The following is a 16036-nucleotide window of genomic DNA, read 5'->3' on the forward strand; positions in this document are numbered from 1 at the left end:
AGTCACCCTGTATTGATATATACTGTATTTGGGAGTAAAAAAAACTAGATCAATAAAAATAAAAACGAAAGTTTTAACTTTGACAAGAGTGGTGAGCGTGAGTACTTCAGACACATGCCTCTACATGCTTCTGTGGAGCTCGTTTGATATTTTTTTTTGCAACACTTTTAGCAACAGTGATGCTGTTGAATGCAGCCCGTGTGGTACGACACGCTGACGTCAGATGTGTGAACAACAAACGCTTGTTGGACTTTACGAGCTAGCCTGCCGCCTACCTGCGAATGATCGCGTTAGACAAAAACACGTCCAACTTACTGTACTTTCCGCGGACTTGTCCGCCTACTGGATACATAGCTCTTAAAAAAAAAACGAATGCTAGTCCGGACCGATAGTAGGTGTCTGCTCTCGAGCCCCTCGGAGACATGCTGAAGAGGTCTCGGTCGGTGTATGTCGGTGTGACGCCTGTTTGTTTTCCAGCCGCCAGTGCTGTTCGACGAGCTGGGATGTGAGCCGATTGTTGCGGCGCGACACCCGAAGTGAGACGACCACGACGATTACTTTCAATGCGTCCTAAATAATGCACTTCGAGGTCCTACGTGACACGGCAGGTATGCGAGGATGCCTGGGCCTAGGTGTCATTGCGGGGCATCGACTGTAGCACGCTAGCTAACAGCAGGTCAACACGCCTAGTTCCAAATGAATAAGTCACTGTAAAAAAAAGAAAAAGATCACCCTGCTAATGTACCGGAGACGCCCAGACTGACTGGCTGGCTGGTAGTCCTTTATTAACTGCTGTCAACCTCCATCCATTGTCATTTAGTGGCATAAAGTTGCCTCCGAACTGCGATTGCAATTTCGCATGTCACACAGGCATCTTCTGGTGTGTTATTGATGATCTCTACACTCGCACTCTAATTCAAAAAACAGTCATCAAAGTGTCCACTTGAGAATTTTGCAGCCTGTTAACTATATCCCTGTCAATTTGCCGGTCGAGGCTGTTTGCTAAGAGTGAAAGACTTTTGCGTTGGACTGGACATGAAAACGTGAATATCAGAGAGCAGCGTCTCGATCTGTGCAATATCAAGACCAAAACGAGCATGGACGATGGTCATCGTAACACTAGCTTCTGCACGGACGGAGTCTGCATCTCTGAGCTGATCGGTGATACCGATAGGCAAACAGTGCTCCCCGTTGAAACCATGCCTCAGCTCACTGACAACCTTCTGGTGGCCAAGGGGGACAACCACCAGGTTAAGGACACACTGGAAATTGATGAGGTCAATGGGAATAGACAGAGCAGTGGCCACACTCGGTCACCGAACCCGACTGACTCATTCTTCCCAAGCAATGGGGACCACAAAGACAACGGTGCCATTGATAAAATGAAGGACCCAAAGGACGCCGAACCCCTTAATTTAAATGACCCGGTAGAAGAAGACGATGGCGGGGAGATGGACATGGGTGTGGACCTGAGCTTGGACGAGAGCGGCGTGCTGGAAGCCGAGACAACTGTCCCGTTGCAGTCAGGTGGTATTTCAGACCCCTCGAGGCAAGTTGTCCTGGCTGACAGCGAGGCAGATAGCCAGTCAAACGCACGCCATACAGGCGAGCCAACTGGCACGGACCATGCTGTGCTGTATCCCACAGTGGAGGAAGAGGATGATAAACACAAGCTAAGTGGCAAGAGGGTGACGTTTCCTTCAGATGACGACATTGTTTCTGGAGCAGTGGAACCGAAGGACCCCTGGAGACATGGTAATACACTCCCAGTGTGTGTACGTGCCTGTGTGTGTTTGTCTTTCTATTAATGTGTGAAGCTTCTTGTTATCATTTATTGAACCTGTTCAGTGTGCCTGCACGAACATGCCTCTGAGCACACCTGCATATTTGTCTCAACGGTGTTTGTCGGTCACACGTGAAATGGATTGAATCTCAACATACTCCACTTTTGGCCCCTTAGTACTCCTTGTATAGTACTCCTTGTACTTAGGAGTATTAGGGCCACACTTAAAATACAAACGAAAGTAAAATCATGTGGTAAAAAAAATGGTCAAAAGCTACAATGCTGGCTAAAGGTTTCACAACTCAAATCACCATTTATGCCCACGCTAAAAGTCCCCCTGATACGTTTTGTTTGCTTAATGATCATTTATCATATGTGCCTCTGTGTTTGCTGTATGCCACAGTGTGTCCTCGCTACGGAATAATATCTGGAAACACAAATATGCCGAGTCCTCGCCCCTTTTACAAACGCCAGTTGGAGTCTTTCATGAAAATACAAACAACTGCGCGACAAAACGGTTTCTCTTTACTTCCAAAGCCGCAAAGTACACTCTTATGCCTAAAAAGACTAATTCGGTGTGTAACCTGCACGTATTTTCTGAAGCTTTACATCAGTCATCCCGGCAGCGTAGTGACATTCAATACAAGTAAGGCTTGGTGAAATGAACATGTATCAATTGATTGATGCAGAGAAACTGAAAGGTGGTAAAAGAGATAAACATGGTTAGTGTATTGTGGGTAGATTCCACTGTCGTAAATTGTATTTACACTTGTCCAGGAAGTTGATGCCGGACATGGCACTGCCTTAATTGCGCTGCATGTCTGCTGGCTCACAGCTGTTTATCCCATTGAGGTGTGTTTAGCACTTCAGCAGCTCTGTCAAGCAAAATGTTAAAAAACAAATTCATTTTTGTCTTACACCGCGTTAGGGCATGACCAGTTGTTGTTTTTTTTAAACCATAGCGCCACCAAATCAAAGTATGATTTCGATACAAATTGTTCACTGGTTCTGAATCAGTCTGCATCACTGATCATTAGTTCCAAACATTTAGCCAAAATTTTACTGTTCTTTTACTTACCCACCCAGAACATTCATTCATTCTATTCATGTTAGCATTGCTTTGGTCCAACATTGCGCTGAGCAGGCAGACCCTTTTGTTTGTCATCGTAAGTTACATTATCTAATGGCTCTAACCATAATTCTGATGCGTGCCATTAGAGTTTGCATTCCCACAAACCTTTTGTCACTGCAGGGTTTGTTAATGCATTCAGTATCCATTTGTTTCGTCTACTAGTCTGGCAAGTTCTCTCATTTTACTTTCTCCTCTTTAAAGAAAAAAAAAACGAATTGGGCCTGAGATCAAAATGCCAGGAGCTTTTTTCCCCCTCATCGACAAAATGAGTCACAGTTCAGAACAGAGCTGAATAAATGGCGACTGTAAATGTTCATGGAGCAACTCTAGATTGCTGTGGCAATGAATGAATGGAAGGTAACATGACTTGCTGCCTGAACCTTGAGTCAGGAGGAACAATAGTCAGCCTGCTAGGATGGTGTTTCCGTTTCGCCCTTGGGGCTCTTCTATTGGCAGGTGTGAGGCTCCAATTTGCTGCAAAATAGTCGCTCGGTGGTGAAATATCATCCTCCACAAATTCAAAGGAATGGACCGAAATGCGATCACATAACACACATTCCTGCACAGCGTACGCTCTGGTTGGCCACAATTTGGTCCGCTGGTCCGCTTTAAAAATGAAAATTCCGATTGGGATCAATTACATTTGAAATCATGTTTTTTTTTTTCTGGATTCAAACTGTATAGGCATTGTTTTAAATCACATTTTAACCGAATTAGCAAAATCAGCCTTTCCGGTAAGACAGTCTCACAAATGAGCAGGGTAAAAATAACATGCTACCTTAACTGTTGCAAGAATATAAAATGAAATTAACCACTGATGTAATATAAGATGTTAAAACAACAAGCACAACACTTTTAATCAGAAATGATATGCTATGATATATATATATATATATATATATATGGAAGCTAGCCAGTTGGCAGCTAATACCACGAATGTAAACATTTAAACTTCTTGTCAAACGGCACAAATAGATGGACACAACTACACCACACCGGTCATAGATGATCCGAATCCAAGTCCTTGACTTAAATAAGGTACCCGGTACTCAACAGAGTCTTCCACCTGTGAGTCCAAACCAGTTGATTGTGTTTAGAGACTCGTACCCTAAATCCCGAGTCGCTATTTGTGTTGACATTAACGAATGACTTCCGAATGGACTTGAATTGGTCATTCATAGTTCTGCAAACATTAGGTTGAGTGCACTTCATCTACACCATACAGTGCCCAAAGCCCTTTATAAAGCCTCACTCTCACTTATTTGAAAATTATTTGTTGACCTGGAGAGTACACTGGCGCGTTGTGGCAGCCCCTTCTACCGCCAGAATGTTTTTTTTCTCTTTAGTTTAAAATGGCCGACTATAACTATCGTTAAACAAATCCTAGAAAAGGATCCTATAGGATCTCTCGAAGAATTCAGGTTGAATTTTGCAACTGTCATTGCTGGAAATCTATCCTTGTTACCTCGTCGGACCAGGTCCATCTTAGCTGTAGCTAAGCTAGCTGAAGAAATGTCTCTTTGGGACCCGAGTTGGCAAACTCCCTTTCTTGCTATGACTGAGTGCGAGCCGAGATGGGCTTTATTGACTGAATTCCTAACAGTTCAATTTAATGATCACTAGCTGGCTAACTATGCCCACACATGTACACACACTTCCAATTGTCTCGCTCAAAGAAGCCCTGCCTGCCTCCGCACAGTGCATACGCACTCCCCACTGTGATGTCGACGCGCTAACCACTGGACCACCGGGCCGCTTCTGACTGACATATACACAACAAAATCCAAAGATTCGTTCTGATTTGTGTCCAAAAATTCTGATTTGCTCATCGCTTTTCCACACCCGCCCTAAAGCCAATGTGAGTCCCCACCGATTCGTACACAGCCTTAATGGTAATTGAGGAGCGGGGGAATAGAAATAATACCCTACAACCAAGATTAAACTAGTAACAGCCCTAAAAATCTGCAAATATTGAACTGGGGAAAATGGATTTTACTTGTTTGTTGAAGATTCTCGACCTTTAATCCCAAAAGCTTCTTCAGGGTGTGGCGTCTCCCTATGCACTGTATGCTTCTTGTGACTCTCACACCTAAACTTTAGAAATGAAGAAGCTTTTCGGATTAAAGGTCTTCAACAAACAAGAGAAGCTCAGTTGCCTCAATTCACCCTTTGTGGATTAGCATGACGTGAGTGACTGAAAATCTACGCTGATGGATCTAACAGTTGTTTAACAGAGGCGACACTTGTGCTCTGCAATCCACATGATTACACGGGGTGGGATGATACGGATAACATTTTTGGGTCACAGTTCATTGTATTTTCAGTTGGTGTTTTGTGTATAAAGATGGGACTTGGACATTTGTACTGGCGTGGTCGGGCATAAGGACATATTGTCTCGTGCGGAGCGTACCTCAAATCGAGTCCCGTCGCTTTAAAGTCTCAAGATACGTCTGTACTTGGGAACAAATTTGCAATACCTCACTTCTCGCTCTGTGTGTGGCAGATTCAGCACGACTACATCAATGAATCGTGTACTTAATGAGAGCGCAGGATCGCATCGCAGATGTGTGTTGTCATTTGTCAATCAGAGGTTTCCGTCACCATAAGTGTTATTGAACCACAAGGGACTTATTTGCTACGTCATGAAGTAGACTTTCCCAGCGTGATTACTCGTCTACTTCAGTGTGAGGTACACTATTACGTTTACGAACATGAAACAATGCAACGCTGTGGCCTCCGTTCAGCTCCTCGTCGTGTCTTCGAAACTTCTTGGCACCGAGTTATTAGCGACTGGCGACATGTTATTTGTCCTTGTTGGCAACCGAGTGAGTCACTGTTACTGGTCTACAGGTTGTTGCAGCTCATTCTGCAACGAGCGTGTTTTTATTGTGACCAACCGCGCTTAAAACAATGTGCTTTCATGTGCTTTTGAGTGTTCCATTGGCCTAGTTTGTGTGATCAAAGAAACTGAGAATTATTCTTCAAAACACTTTTCCCCTAGAAACAAATTCCCTAAAGGATTGTGTGATAGAGCACGCAAAAGTAGGAGCAAAAAGAAATATTTGTATATATTTTTTAAAGGGTGTAGCAGTGATTTTATTTTATTTTTTTCCTTTTGGTCCATACTCATGTCTGTGTAGGCCTTTCTGCTCGCTCGTCAAACAGGAATTCCTTGCGCTCCCACTGATGGGTACGCCGACAAACACTTCACACTTGCGCGCTGTGAATCGGCCACTAAATACCCCCTTCATTTAAAAATAGAACCCTTGTACCCTCCATTGTACCATCTGTACCCACTCAGTACTTGTGTGAGAGATTTTGTGTGTTTGTTTTGTTTGTTTTTTGAGGACTGATAATGTGAAATCTTTTGTGGATTTTGTGGGGTGCCAGGTGGTACTTATTTGTAGATTTGTTCATTTGAATGTGATAAATGAGGATAAGCATTTGGATAAATTTTGTTCATTATCTATGGGGGAAAATGAATAGTTTTAAGTTGTTGGTTTTTAAAAATGTTTTGGGGAATGAAATCGAGGATTCTCTCTGGATGTTCTGATCTCCTGTTTCCACACAGAATGTTGCTTGCTGAGGGGTGTTGCCATCGTGGGTATTGTTCTTGTTTCGCCCGCAAACTCAATGAGCGCGCCATTTAGCCTCAGCGACTTTAAGACATGATTAATCAGCAAATAATTTCGCGCAAATGCTGGAATTCCAAAGTGCAAAGTGTCAGTTATCACGCCACGCGTGTAGAAATAATCTGTTTTGCATTGATTTGGGTTCTCAGTGGTATCCATATATGTTGTGCTAGCTTTAGAATCCCACTCTTTTTGGGATGTGCCCCTATATTCATTTTAACACCTCACTTTCATCAGCGTTTTGTCCAGGCAAGATTTGAGTTCCCAGCATTAGAGCCACAGTCCTTCTCCTCCCGCTTACCTCTGTGGAACCAGCCAGCTGTCAAGTGTGAATGACGTTGCTCTGGTGTCCCGGGAGCGGTGGTGCTGACTGGGAGCGGGGCGTCTATTTTGAAAACTGGCACGGGCATGTTGAGCCGGAGCTGATTTCAGTCGTCTCTTCACGGCAGTTTTCAACTTTGAGCTGCTGTATTTCAAAGGTGCATAAATGGTTGTTCTTGCTCGCTGAAGTTATCTGTGCCTGTTTGCTTTGTATCGGAAAGATATTCCTGTGATGCTGTTCCTACAATTTGATGTCATCGCTAGCGTTAAATGTTCAGTGACCTTTTAAGGCTGATTGGCCTAACAACGGTGTTTGACAAAGGCTCAGCTTTCCCCCGTACACACAAAATGTCAGCTGGGTCTTCACACATAAAAAAAAAAGTGTTTGTTTAGCGCATCATCCAACAGTTACACAAAAGACTGTCATAAATTCACCAGGCACCTTGTCAAAAATTCATAGATACTACTCAGTTTGGATGGATCAAAAAAAGTTTAATGAAAGTACTTTTCAGATGGTAGTGATTACATGTGAAGTCCGTGGGTCAGTACATAAATGATAAGCTAAGATATCCTTTATTTGCCCCACACTGGGGAAATGTACAGTCTACAGCAGCAAAATTGGGGGGTAGAAGAAGAAAAACAAAGTGTTTACATGCACAAAAATAAATGATTTAGAGAGAGCTGTACACAGTTCAATTAAGTGCAATATAAATATGGATATAGATAAGGTGGCTGTGCTATTTACCATTGTTACTGGTTTTTCACGTATTTTATTTTTTATTCAGCAGCCTGACAGCAGTCGGTAGGAACGGGTGGCGCTATCTCTCCTTGCAGCGCAGGTGTAACAGTCTCTGGCTGAAGGAGCTACCCAGTGCTGTCAGGGTGGGCTGGAGGGGGTGGTAGGGACTGTCCATCATAGCTTTTATCTTAGCTAGCATCCTCCTGTTGCCCACCTCCTCCAGAGTGTCCAGGGAGCAGACCAGGACATGAGCACCAGGCAACAATCTCTGGCCCTCATTTGATAACCAATCCAAAATTCTATGTGCACCCCTGGTTACTGTGGCAAACTGAACTAAGACGTACCACTCAGTGGAATTGGGGCCTAACGTTATAGCCAGTCAGTTTGCATCTGTGACAAAGTGGATTATTATAAGCTGGTTACGTGCCGGTATCTGTAAGTGTTCCGTTTGCAATCTCTTCCATTGAACGACAAACTGTTTACTGGTTATTGAGTTGTGTATCAGAGAGACTTGAGAACTAATTCATGTTTGATGACTACTTCTTGGAAATTACCTAATTCTTTCCATTGCAGAGAACTAGTTCAAGAGGATTGTTTGATAATTGTGTATTACCCACTGCGGAACCAGAGCCGGGGGAGAGGGGGGGGGGGTCTACAGTGGCTTGACTAATCTATTCTCTAATCAAGAAAATTGACAACATAGTATGCATCCTATGTTGGTAATGAAAATCTTAAATCCACTTAACAGTCCCAGTCGAGCTGGAACATTGGGAGTCTGATGCTGACACACACGCCCACAAATGAGTTAAATGAAGGTACATGATATTGTTTTCATAGGTTGCATGGTCACTTCCCATTACGCTGTCTTGATTGGCAGTTACACTGATGTGTGGCAGCATATGTTCGCGGCATTACTTTTTTTTGAAAGCTCAAAAATCTTGCTGATTTCCAGATGTAAACCAGACCTGCAGCATTTGATCACATGCTTTGGACAAGGATGTCCTTGAGTGGGGGGGCAAGGGTGTCAATTGGTTGGCACATCAACCGCGACCTGCTCTGCTGTGTGAAGGGTTTTATTGTACCTTTTAAAAGTGCAAAGGTCCAAGTACTCTACAAACAGATTAGAAATTTATACTTGATGGTGCGATATTAAAATTCAAACCCAATGTTGAAGTGTGGGGGTGCAGAAGGGGATTTAGCTGAATAATAACTAATAATCATGAATTGCCTTAATGTAAAAAAAAAAAAGAAAAAAGAAAAGAAAAGCTTTATTAGTCTCGCAATGGAGAAATTCCCAATTCACAGCAGCAAAGTTATGAAAGGAAGAAGTAGAACAACAAAATATAGGAGCTGCTGGAAAGGCAGCCACTCTCGCGGCGCCATTTTGAAGTCAAAATAACAAAAATAACACAACACAACACATAGGACACAGACAGTCGTGCAATCTTCACCACTTTTCTGCATACATTTTGTCGTCTGAAGCAGTTATAGATGAAAGAGGAGAGGATCAAAGTGTCCTTTCACCAGTGGCTCAGAGACGTCATGCTGAAAATGTGCACACGTCTGCTACAAGCTAGGTTTTGAAAGCAAACACGAAGCTGCAGCGTCCATTGACGAAAAGAGATTCGTTCACTTCTCCTGTCCCACGTAATCCGCTTCAAACCCCAAGCCGCGACTCCCAGTTCCAAATCCGCATCGACGCTCCGCGCTAACGCTCCTTTCTTCTCATCGTCGGCTCCTCAAGACTTACATCCATCCAGACGCAGACCGTTCAACAGCACCGATCTCTCCGCTGAACAAAGCGGGACTGTGAAAAATGCTGCCCATTCCAGGCGCAAGACACAAGCGCCTCGGGACTGTCCAGCAACGACAGTCAAATGGCGCCAGCATTCCTCCCAGTCAAAAACAGTGCTGGTGTACCCATGCCGCCGAGAAGGCGCAACCTGTATGTAATGTAAACCTGATTGTAGTTTTTTGATGAGATTAGCTATACAACAGAGAAATGCCTAAACCAGGACTACCAGCTCCTCGGTTGTAGCAATAGATTTGTAATTTATGGCAGTTCGAGTTCCCTTGTCGCCAAAAGTTTTTTTATTCACAGTTGTTGACACCAGTCTGGAAATTGTACTGTAGCTCGCATGCAATGGTGGCACTGCTGCAACTGTCTGGAAATGATTTAACTTTCACTCATTCACTCCCAAAGACGTTCTTAAACGTCTTTTCAGACTTGGTCCAGAATTGGCTGGTATTGAATGAGTTTTAATAGCTTTATGTTTAAACACCTTAAGATCCAAACAAAACCTGAGGTGGGAAGTGTCCCAGTGTTTAACAAAATCCAGAGACTTGATAGATCAGTTTGTTGAATCAGGTAGCCTGTGAATGAAAAAAAAAAATCAATCGATGCTGCCTTCCTTTCAGTAGATTTTTCTTTACAGATCTGCGTTGACCTGATCTTAAGCCTCTTAAACTGGGATTGTAGTTTGTCTCGGTTGACACTGTCATCATCTTGACCTTTTTTACACGTCGTGTTTGTGTTTGCCGTCGCCTCTCTGCTTCCTCCCAGCATGGTTTTTCAAAGATGTTTGGATCAGCCGTTTCCCCCTCCTCCCAGTCACCACTCCCTCTCGGCATGTACCAGCAGCACAGAAGGAAGTGATGAAAAACAAAAGAGAAATAACAGCACATAGCTGGCATATGAAAGATCCTTCCAGGCTGCTGCACCTCTCTGCCCGGTTATCACCAAATATTTAACTGTTACGAGCTGATTCAGTGCTACGATCTGGCCTCTAAAAAAAGGTGTCCCAGTACCTGACCCATTCGTAAGGCTTGAACACTCACGAGTTCTCTCTCCCAGTTTACCCGTTACTCTCTTCTGCAATCAATGAGTTGTATGTGTGGAAATGCTGTGTGGTAAGCAAGAGACCACCAGCCGGCAAACCCCACCTTTCCCGCTGGAAGTGTTTGCACACACTTGCGCCACCTCCATTCGGCACAATAACTCTCTTCCACGGGCTGAGTGTTCGCTGGAAGGGACACCTTGTACCATTCAAGCTTGCAAGGCTGCACACTTGAAATACTGTGAGCAAATGCGGTGTGGAATTTGACTTGATTGCATTCTCTATTGAGTGGGCTAACTCCCAATTTAAAAAAAAAAAAAAGTAAAATACTGGCACACTTATGAGATCTTTTTTTTTTTTTTAAATCAAGCCACCAAAATATAACATTTGGCTATCATGATAGGACGTACAACAATAGTATCAATAACCCATACCATAAAAGGACAAAGTCAAAAGCCTGCTGTTTTGACAAAGAGGTTCTAGGGCAGTGGTTCTTAACCTTGTTAGAGGGACCAAACCCAACCGGTCCATATGCAGATTCGTGGAACCCTTCGTGAAAAATAAAAATATGATTTGAGAAGTGTTCCTTCAGTTTTGCCGGCGCGAGACGGGAGTTGCTCAACTTGGCACGACAAATCATGCAGACTGGACAATGAGTCCCATCATGTCCCATGATGCATGTGAATCCATGTTGTACATATTCGTCTGACCACTTTGTTTTGTTTTGTTTTGCCTGGCATAGCGTGTATTATTATATATTTTTTAATCACATGGCGTACAATCACGACAGTCACATGTTGACTACTGAGCAAACTCAGTTTCCTGCAACACTGATTGGACAAGCAATGTCATCTGCAGCCAGTCATTGCCAAGCAGGCTCCGTCGAACCCCTGAGACTGATTCACCGAACCCCTGGGGTTCGGTCAAAAGCAGGTTAAGAACCACTGTTCTAGGGTCATTTTCGCAATTCCCAGTGGTCCTTGAACCCACTATACTCTAAACCCACCTCGATTAACGCAGGGGATAAATTTCAAACTCACCCATGTTAGATGAAAATCTGAGTTTATAGAGAGCTCATACAATACACACTTAAAACTTGTTGTAACAGCTTTGAAAGTCTTCTCCAAGGCCCGTTCTCACACTCATGTTTGCAAAGTTATCCAAATAAGAGGCAAAGTGATTGCTTCAAGCTTTTCCGCACTCCCATTTAAATGTTATTCTCAAACTGGCACATAAAACAACAAGAATTACACGTTGACTATTTCAACACCGAACTATTTAATCAAATGGCAAATAGCGTAGATGTTCCGGTAATTATAAGACTTCAAATAAAATCTACTTGAACACGCACGCAGCAGCAACTACACCCACAGCATACAATACTACTCATGCAAAAATTCTCTCTGCTCCGTAGGCACAACAAATACTAAAATGGGAAAACGTGGCACTGCATTACACTGAAGGGGCGTCCTTTTTCTTCTTGCTTTGAATCTCACTGCAGCATCTTCCAGCAGATTTCAGTGCGACATGTTGCGGCACAATGCGGAGCTACACTGAAAGCACGCAACTTCACCGAATAACACGAAACTAAAAAAAAAGGATATATTCTTCAGCAAAAATGGACGAGTCGTCATAAAACATGAGTCCTTTTGAGTGTGTGCTTGATGAAACTCTCCACAAACTGTGTCCTCTTGAATTGGCCGCTCCATTCATCATTGACTGCAGCTTTAATCGTGTTTGTTATAAGCCTCCTAGGCTTTGCGGTTACATGTTCCCGCTGAAAGTGGTTGAACCTCAGAATGAGTAGAGTGACAGATTGCACTGTCAGGAAACAGTGGAAAGGAGATGGAGCAGACTGATAAGGTGACGCGGACGGTCTCAACTCTGGCGAGACGGTTTAGATTGCCGAGTGCATTTAACTGGCACACAGACAGCAGGCATCTCAACCCCCTAACCTCAGTCAAATAGTACCTTCGCAGTTTTTTAGATTGCAGGACACCTTTCCTACATTTTCGTCTTCTGTTCTTCAGATCAGAATTTTACGCACAGAACTACTGAGCACGAAAAGAAAAGAGGTCGCAAACGGGATGATTTGACAGCATGAGCCGGAGAGCTGTAACATGATGACTACATCTCTGAAGCGATGCATTTAAACTCTTGTCGCTGCCGCCGCCCCTCCATTCCGGTGCGAACATTCATGCCTCAACAGAGCCATACTGACACTCCTCTCAACTATATTTATCAAAATACTCTTATCCATGCTGAGACAGAGTCGGCGGAGGAAAGCTATGAAACACTGTGACACCGAATAAGTTACTAGTCAGTGCTCACTGGACGGCAGATTTATAATGAGATTCAGACGGAGACATCAAAACTTTGTAAAGATAAGAATGCACAGAAGAACCGTTAAATAATTCGATCACGCAAAAAAATAAAATAAATATGAAGGATCATTTTTCCACATGAACTAATGTCACTTCCGTCCCATGCACCGGACCATGTTGCAAGATGTTGACGCAACTCAACACGCTTCCAGCCTGTCAACTACACTCTGGCACCCATGTCACCCACCAAGCCAAGCCCTGCTTTTTAAAGGCATGCAGACTCCCAAGACACAAATACAACAGTACAACGGGAGGATGGCAACACCAAGTGGATGGAAATAATGCCTGCACCTCATATGCAGAGTTATGCCGTTTAAAAATGAACAATCACATTTCAACTGATTAATTGCTGGGATGATCGGTAGACTACTCAGCTGCAGCCCTAGGAAGTGAATTTTTGCTCTTTTCCCCTTGTTTTAGTTCGCTGTGGTGTAGAACTGCCGATGTTTATAATCCGATGATGAAACGGTTACACTTTACCCCTGTAGTGTCGCAGCTTTGTAATGCTCCCAACTACAGCCACAATGATAACTAAAAAGTTAGTTGATGATGACTATGTAATTGTTGGCAGCAAGTGCCTTTAGTCATTTAAAACAGCGGTCCCCAACCTTTTTTGCTCCACGGACCGGTTTAATGTCAGACAATATTTTCAAGGACCGGCCTTTAAGGCGTGACGGATAAATACAGCAAAATAATATGATATGACCCGCATGAAACTTTTCGAAACATAATAAACACAAATCATGATATGAGGAACATCCTATCTGGCCGCAACACTCTCTGGTCGCTATGGTCACATTTAACCATGCCTTCAAAATAAGATACGCCATAAATTCTAAGTGCTTGAAAATTACAACTCACCATCGCCGCATATTATGCTGAGTGGGCTTGCTGCGTGGGAATCTACCGTTGAGATAAATCCGTATTTTATGTAGGACTCCTGATACAGTCGATTAAATTTCACCTTCTTTTTCTTGAACATTGTAGGCTTGTCTTCTGTCTCCTCGCTAGGCTTTTTCCCCTTAGCAAAGAAACTTTCCAAAGACTAATTTTGCGAGCTCCTGGGTTTCGTTTTAGCGGGAACCGATCACGTGACCAAGAAGCGCTTCTTGACCTGTGTCAAGAGTAACACACTCTCAACGGATGTTACAGAGAATCCGTTAACTTTTCAAAATAAAATATCTTTCCGATTTCGAAATAAATAAAACGGAACGTAATGTAAGTCCTTCATTCTTTTGTGCCTCCGACACCAAATGCCCCACAGACCGGTACCGGTCCGCGGCCCAGGGGTTGAGGACCCCTGATTTAAAACAAATGTGAATGAAGCCGCTTTTAGGATGAACTAACTTCGAGATATGCAAAACATATTTATACATGTCTTCAAATAGTTCTTAATGTCTGTAATATTTCCCCAATTACCCATTTTAGGATTAGTCGTGCAGCTTTTGTCTTCAGATAGCATCCTGACCTTTTACGCTATGTGTTTGTGTTTGTTGTTGGACATGTGAAAACAAGATTCAAGGCAAATGTGTGTCTGCAAAAACGGCCCATTGTATATTTGACCATCCTGCGTGTGTATGGAAGAGTGGTTTGGCGTATGTGAAACTACACTTGACACTGCAATGTCAACTAAACGTAAACCGTATTGGTTTTTCTTTTTGTGTGCTTTTCCAGCTCAGAATGTGACAGTGGACGACATCCTGTCTTCGTATAAACAGGCCTGTCACAAGCTCAACTGTAAGCCCATTCCTAAAGTGCTCAAACAGATTCAGGTGAGGCCCATCGATTCCCAACATACACGCGCACACACAAACGCACACACATTCTGTGGATAAAACACATTGCGAAACCACACCGATGAATAGCGACTGGGATTCATGTCACATGCCTCATTAAATGTAATCACACCCCCGGCCGGCTGAACTCCCGCTTTTTTTTTTTTTTTTTTTTTTTGTCCCTCCATGATGCCATTTGCTCTGTAATTTAGTGTACTCAACTGCAATTTACTGCAGTCTATGCTCCCGCTGACTCTGCCGTCCTGAAGCTAGCAACTGCTACTGCTGCTTATCGGTGTGGGCGCGAACACGTTTTAGCTCTGACAGCTCCGGTCTATGTGCAAATGCCTCGATCAGCCATAGGAACCAACCACATAACTGGGCAAAGTTGACCCGATCCCTCCCTCTACCAGAACCATGACAGCATGTTTGGCTTTGAGGCATTTGTAAGGATTCACCATAAAATTTAAAAAAAAACGTTTGTGATTTTAGATAAACTACTAATATCCCCAGCAGAAAGACTAGTGTTTCTAGTTTCTTGTTTTCTTTTGCAGCCTTGTCTTGTGGGTTAGCCAGCAGTCATGTGTCCCATAATCCCTCTGTAGGAGCAGTTCCTCAAATCCAGTGTGGTGAGGATTGCCTGTGTATGTGAATTAGCACATGTGATCGCTGTGTATTTGAATCAATTTTTGCCCTAGTTACACCCCCCCCCCCCCCCCCCCCAATGAAGAAGAGCTCTAAATGGTTACCGGTAGGTCGAGACACTCAACAAAGGAATCCCCCTCACGCCCGGTCAACCGAGAGTTAACGTCACAGTTACTTGAGGAAAAACACATCACACTGCGAAGCTGATGCTCAGGCCTTCACTTTATGATCTGGGTACATTTCCACTGGCCCAGTATCTCGGCCAGAATCACCAGCCCCTCTTCCCTTCTTCCCAGTCATATTCTGAGAAATCATTTCTTCAGTTGGTACCTCTTTGTTTTTTGTTTTTTAACTAAACACCCATCTTTTTTGTTATTTATCATATTTGTGATGCTTAGCACTTCTCCCAACAGCTTTTTTTTTTTTTAATTTATGCTGAGTCATCATTTCAGGAAGCAACCATGTAAACAAGACTGTCAGACAAGAACTGTTGGCCCCTTTTAGGGATTTTGTGAGAAGAGTTCAGTCACCATTCAGACCGTGCCTCTTTCTGTGAATGTGTATTCTGTGTTTGTCATGCATGCGGCCGCTTGCCAAGGGCCTGACATGATATGTGCATTTCAGGCCGGTTGTTTGTGTCGCTCGATGTGTATAAATATGATTGTTTAGCAGCTGCGTGGTGAATATCTTTGCTACTGCAACTGCCACCCGCATCTTCGGACATTGTTACAAAGAACCCCAGGGTTTTGTCCTCGGGCAGCATACCGTATGTATGCTGGACTGTGGAG

At 43.5% G+C, this 16036-nt stretch overlaps 1 protein-coding gene across 7 annotated transcripts in view; it reads left to right on the top strand.

Moving 5' to 3' along the window:
* The first annotated feature begins 216 nt into the window (after nt 1-216).
* The window catches only part of ppp1r37 (protein phosphatase 1, regulatory subunit 37), a 29043-nt gene continuing 13223 nt past the window's right edge, over nt 217-16036 (top strand). For 3 of the 7 annotated variants that reach the window (XM_086125349.1, XM_086125350.1, XM_086125351.1), the window contains exons 1-2: nt 217-1755; nt 14503-14600. In XM_086125349.1, coding sequence (XP_085981475.1) covers nt 1098-1755; nt 14503-14600 — 756 coding nt within the window. In that variant the 5' untranslated portion in view covers nt 217-1097. The remainder of the gene's footprint in view (nt 1756-14502; nt 14601-16036) is intronic. The other 4 variants (XR_015102444.1, XM_086125345.1, XM_086125347.1 and 1 more) reach the window with 2 other exon arrangements.

This window comes from Hippocampus guttulatus, chromosome 12 (genome assembly GCF_054856545.1).
Source record: "Hippocampus guttulatus isolate MCC_2025c chromosome 12, RoL_Hgut_1.0, whole genome shotgun sequence".
Classification (NCBI taxonomy): domain Eukaryota; kingdom Metazoa; phylum Chordata; class Actinopteri; order Syngnathiformes; family Syngnathidae; genus Hippocampus; species Hippocampus guttulatus.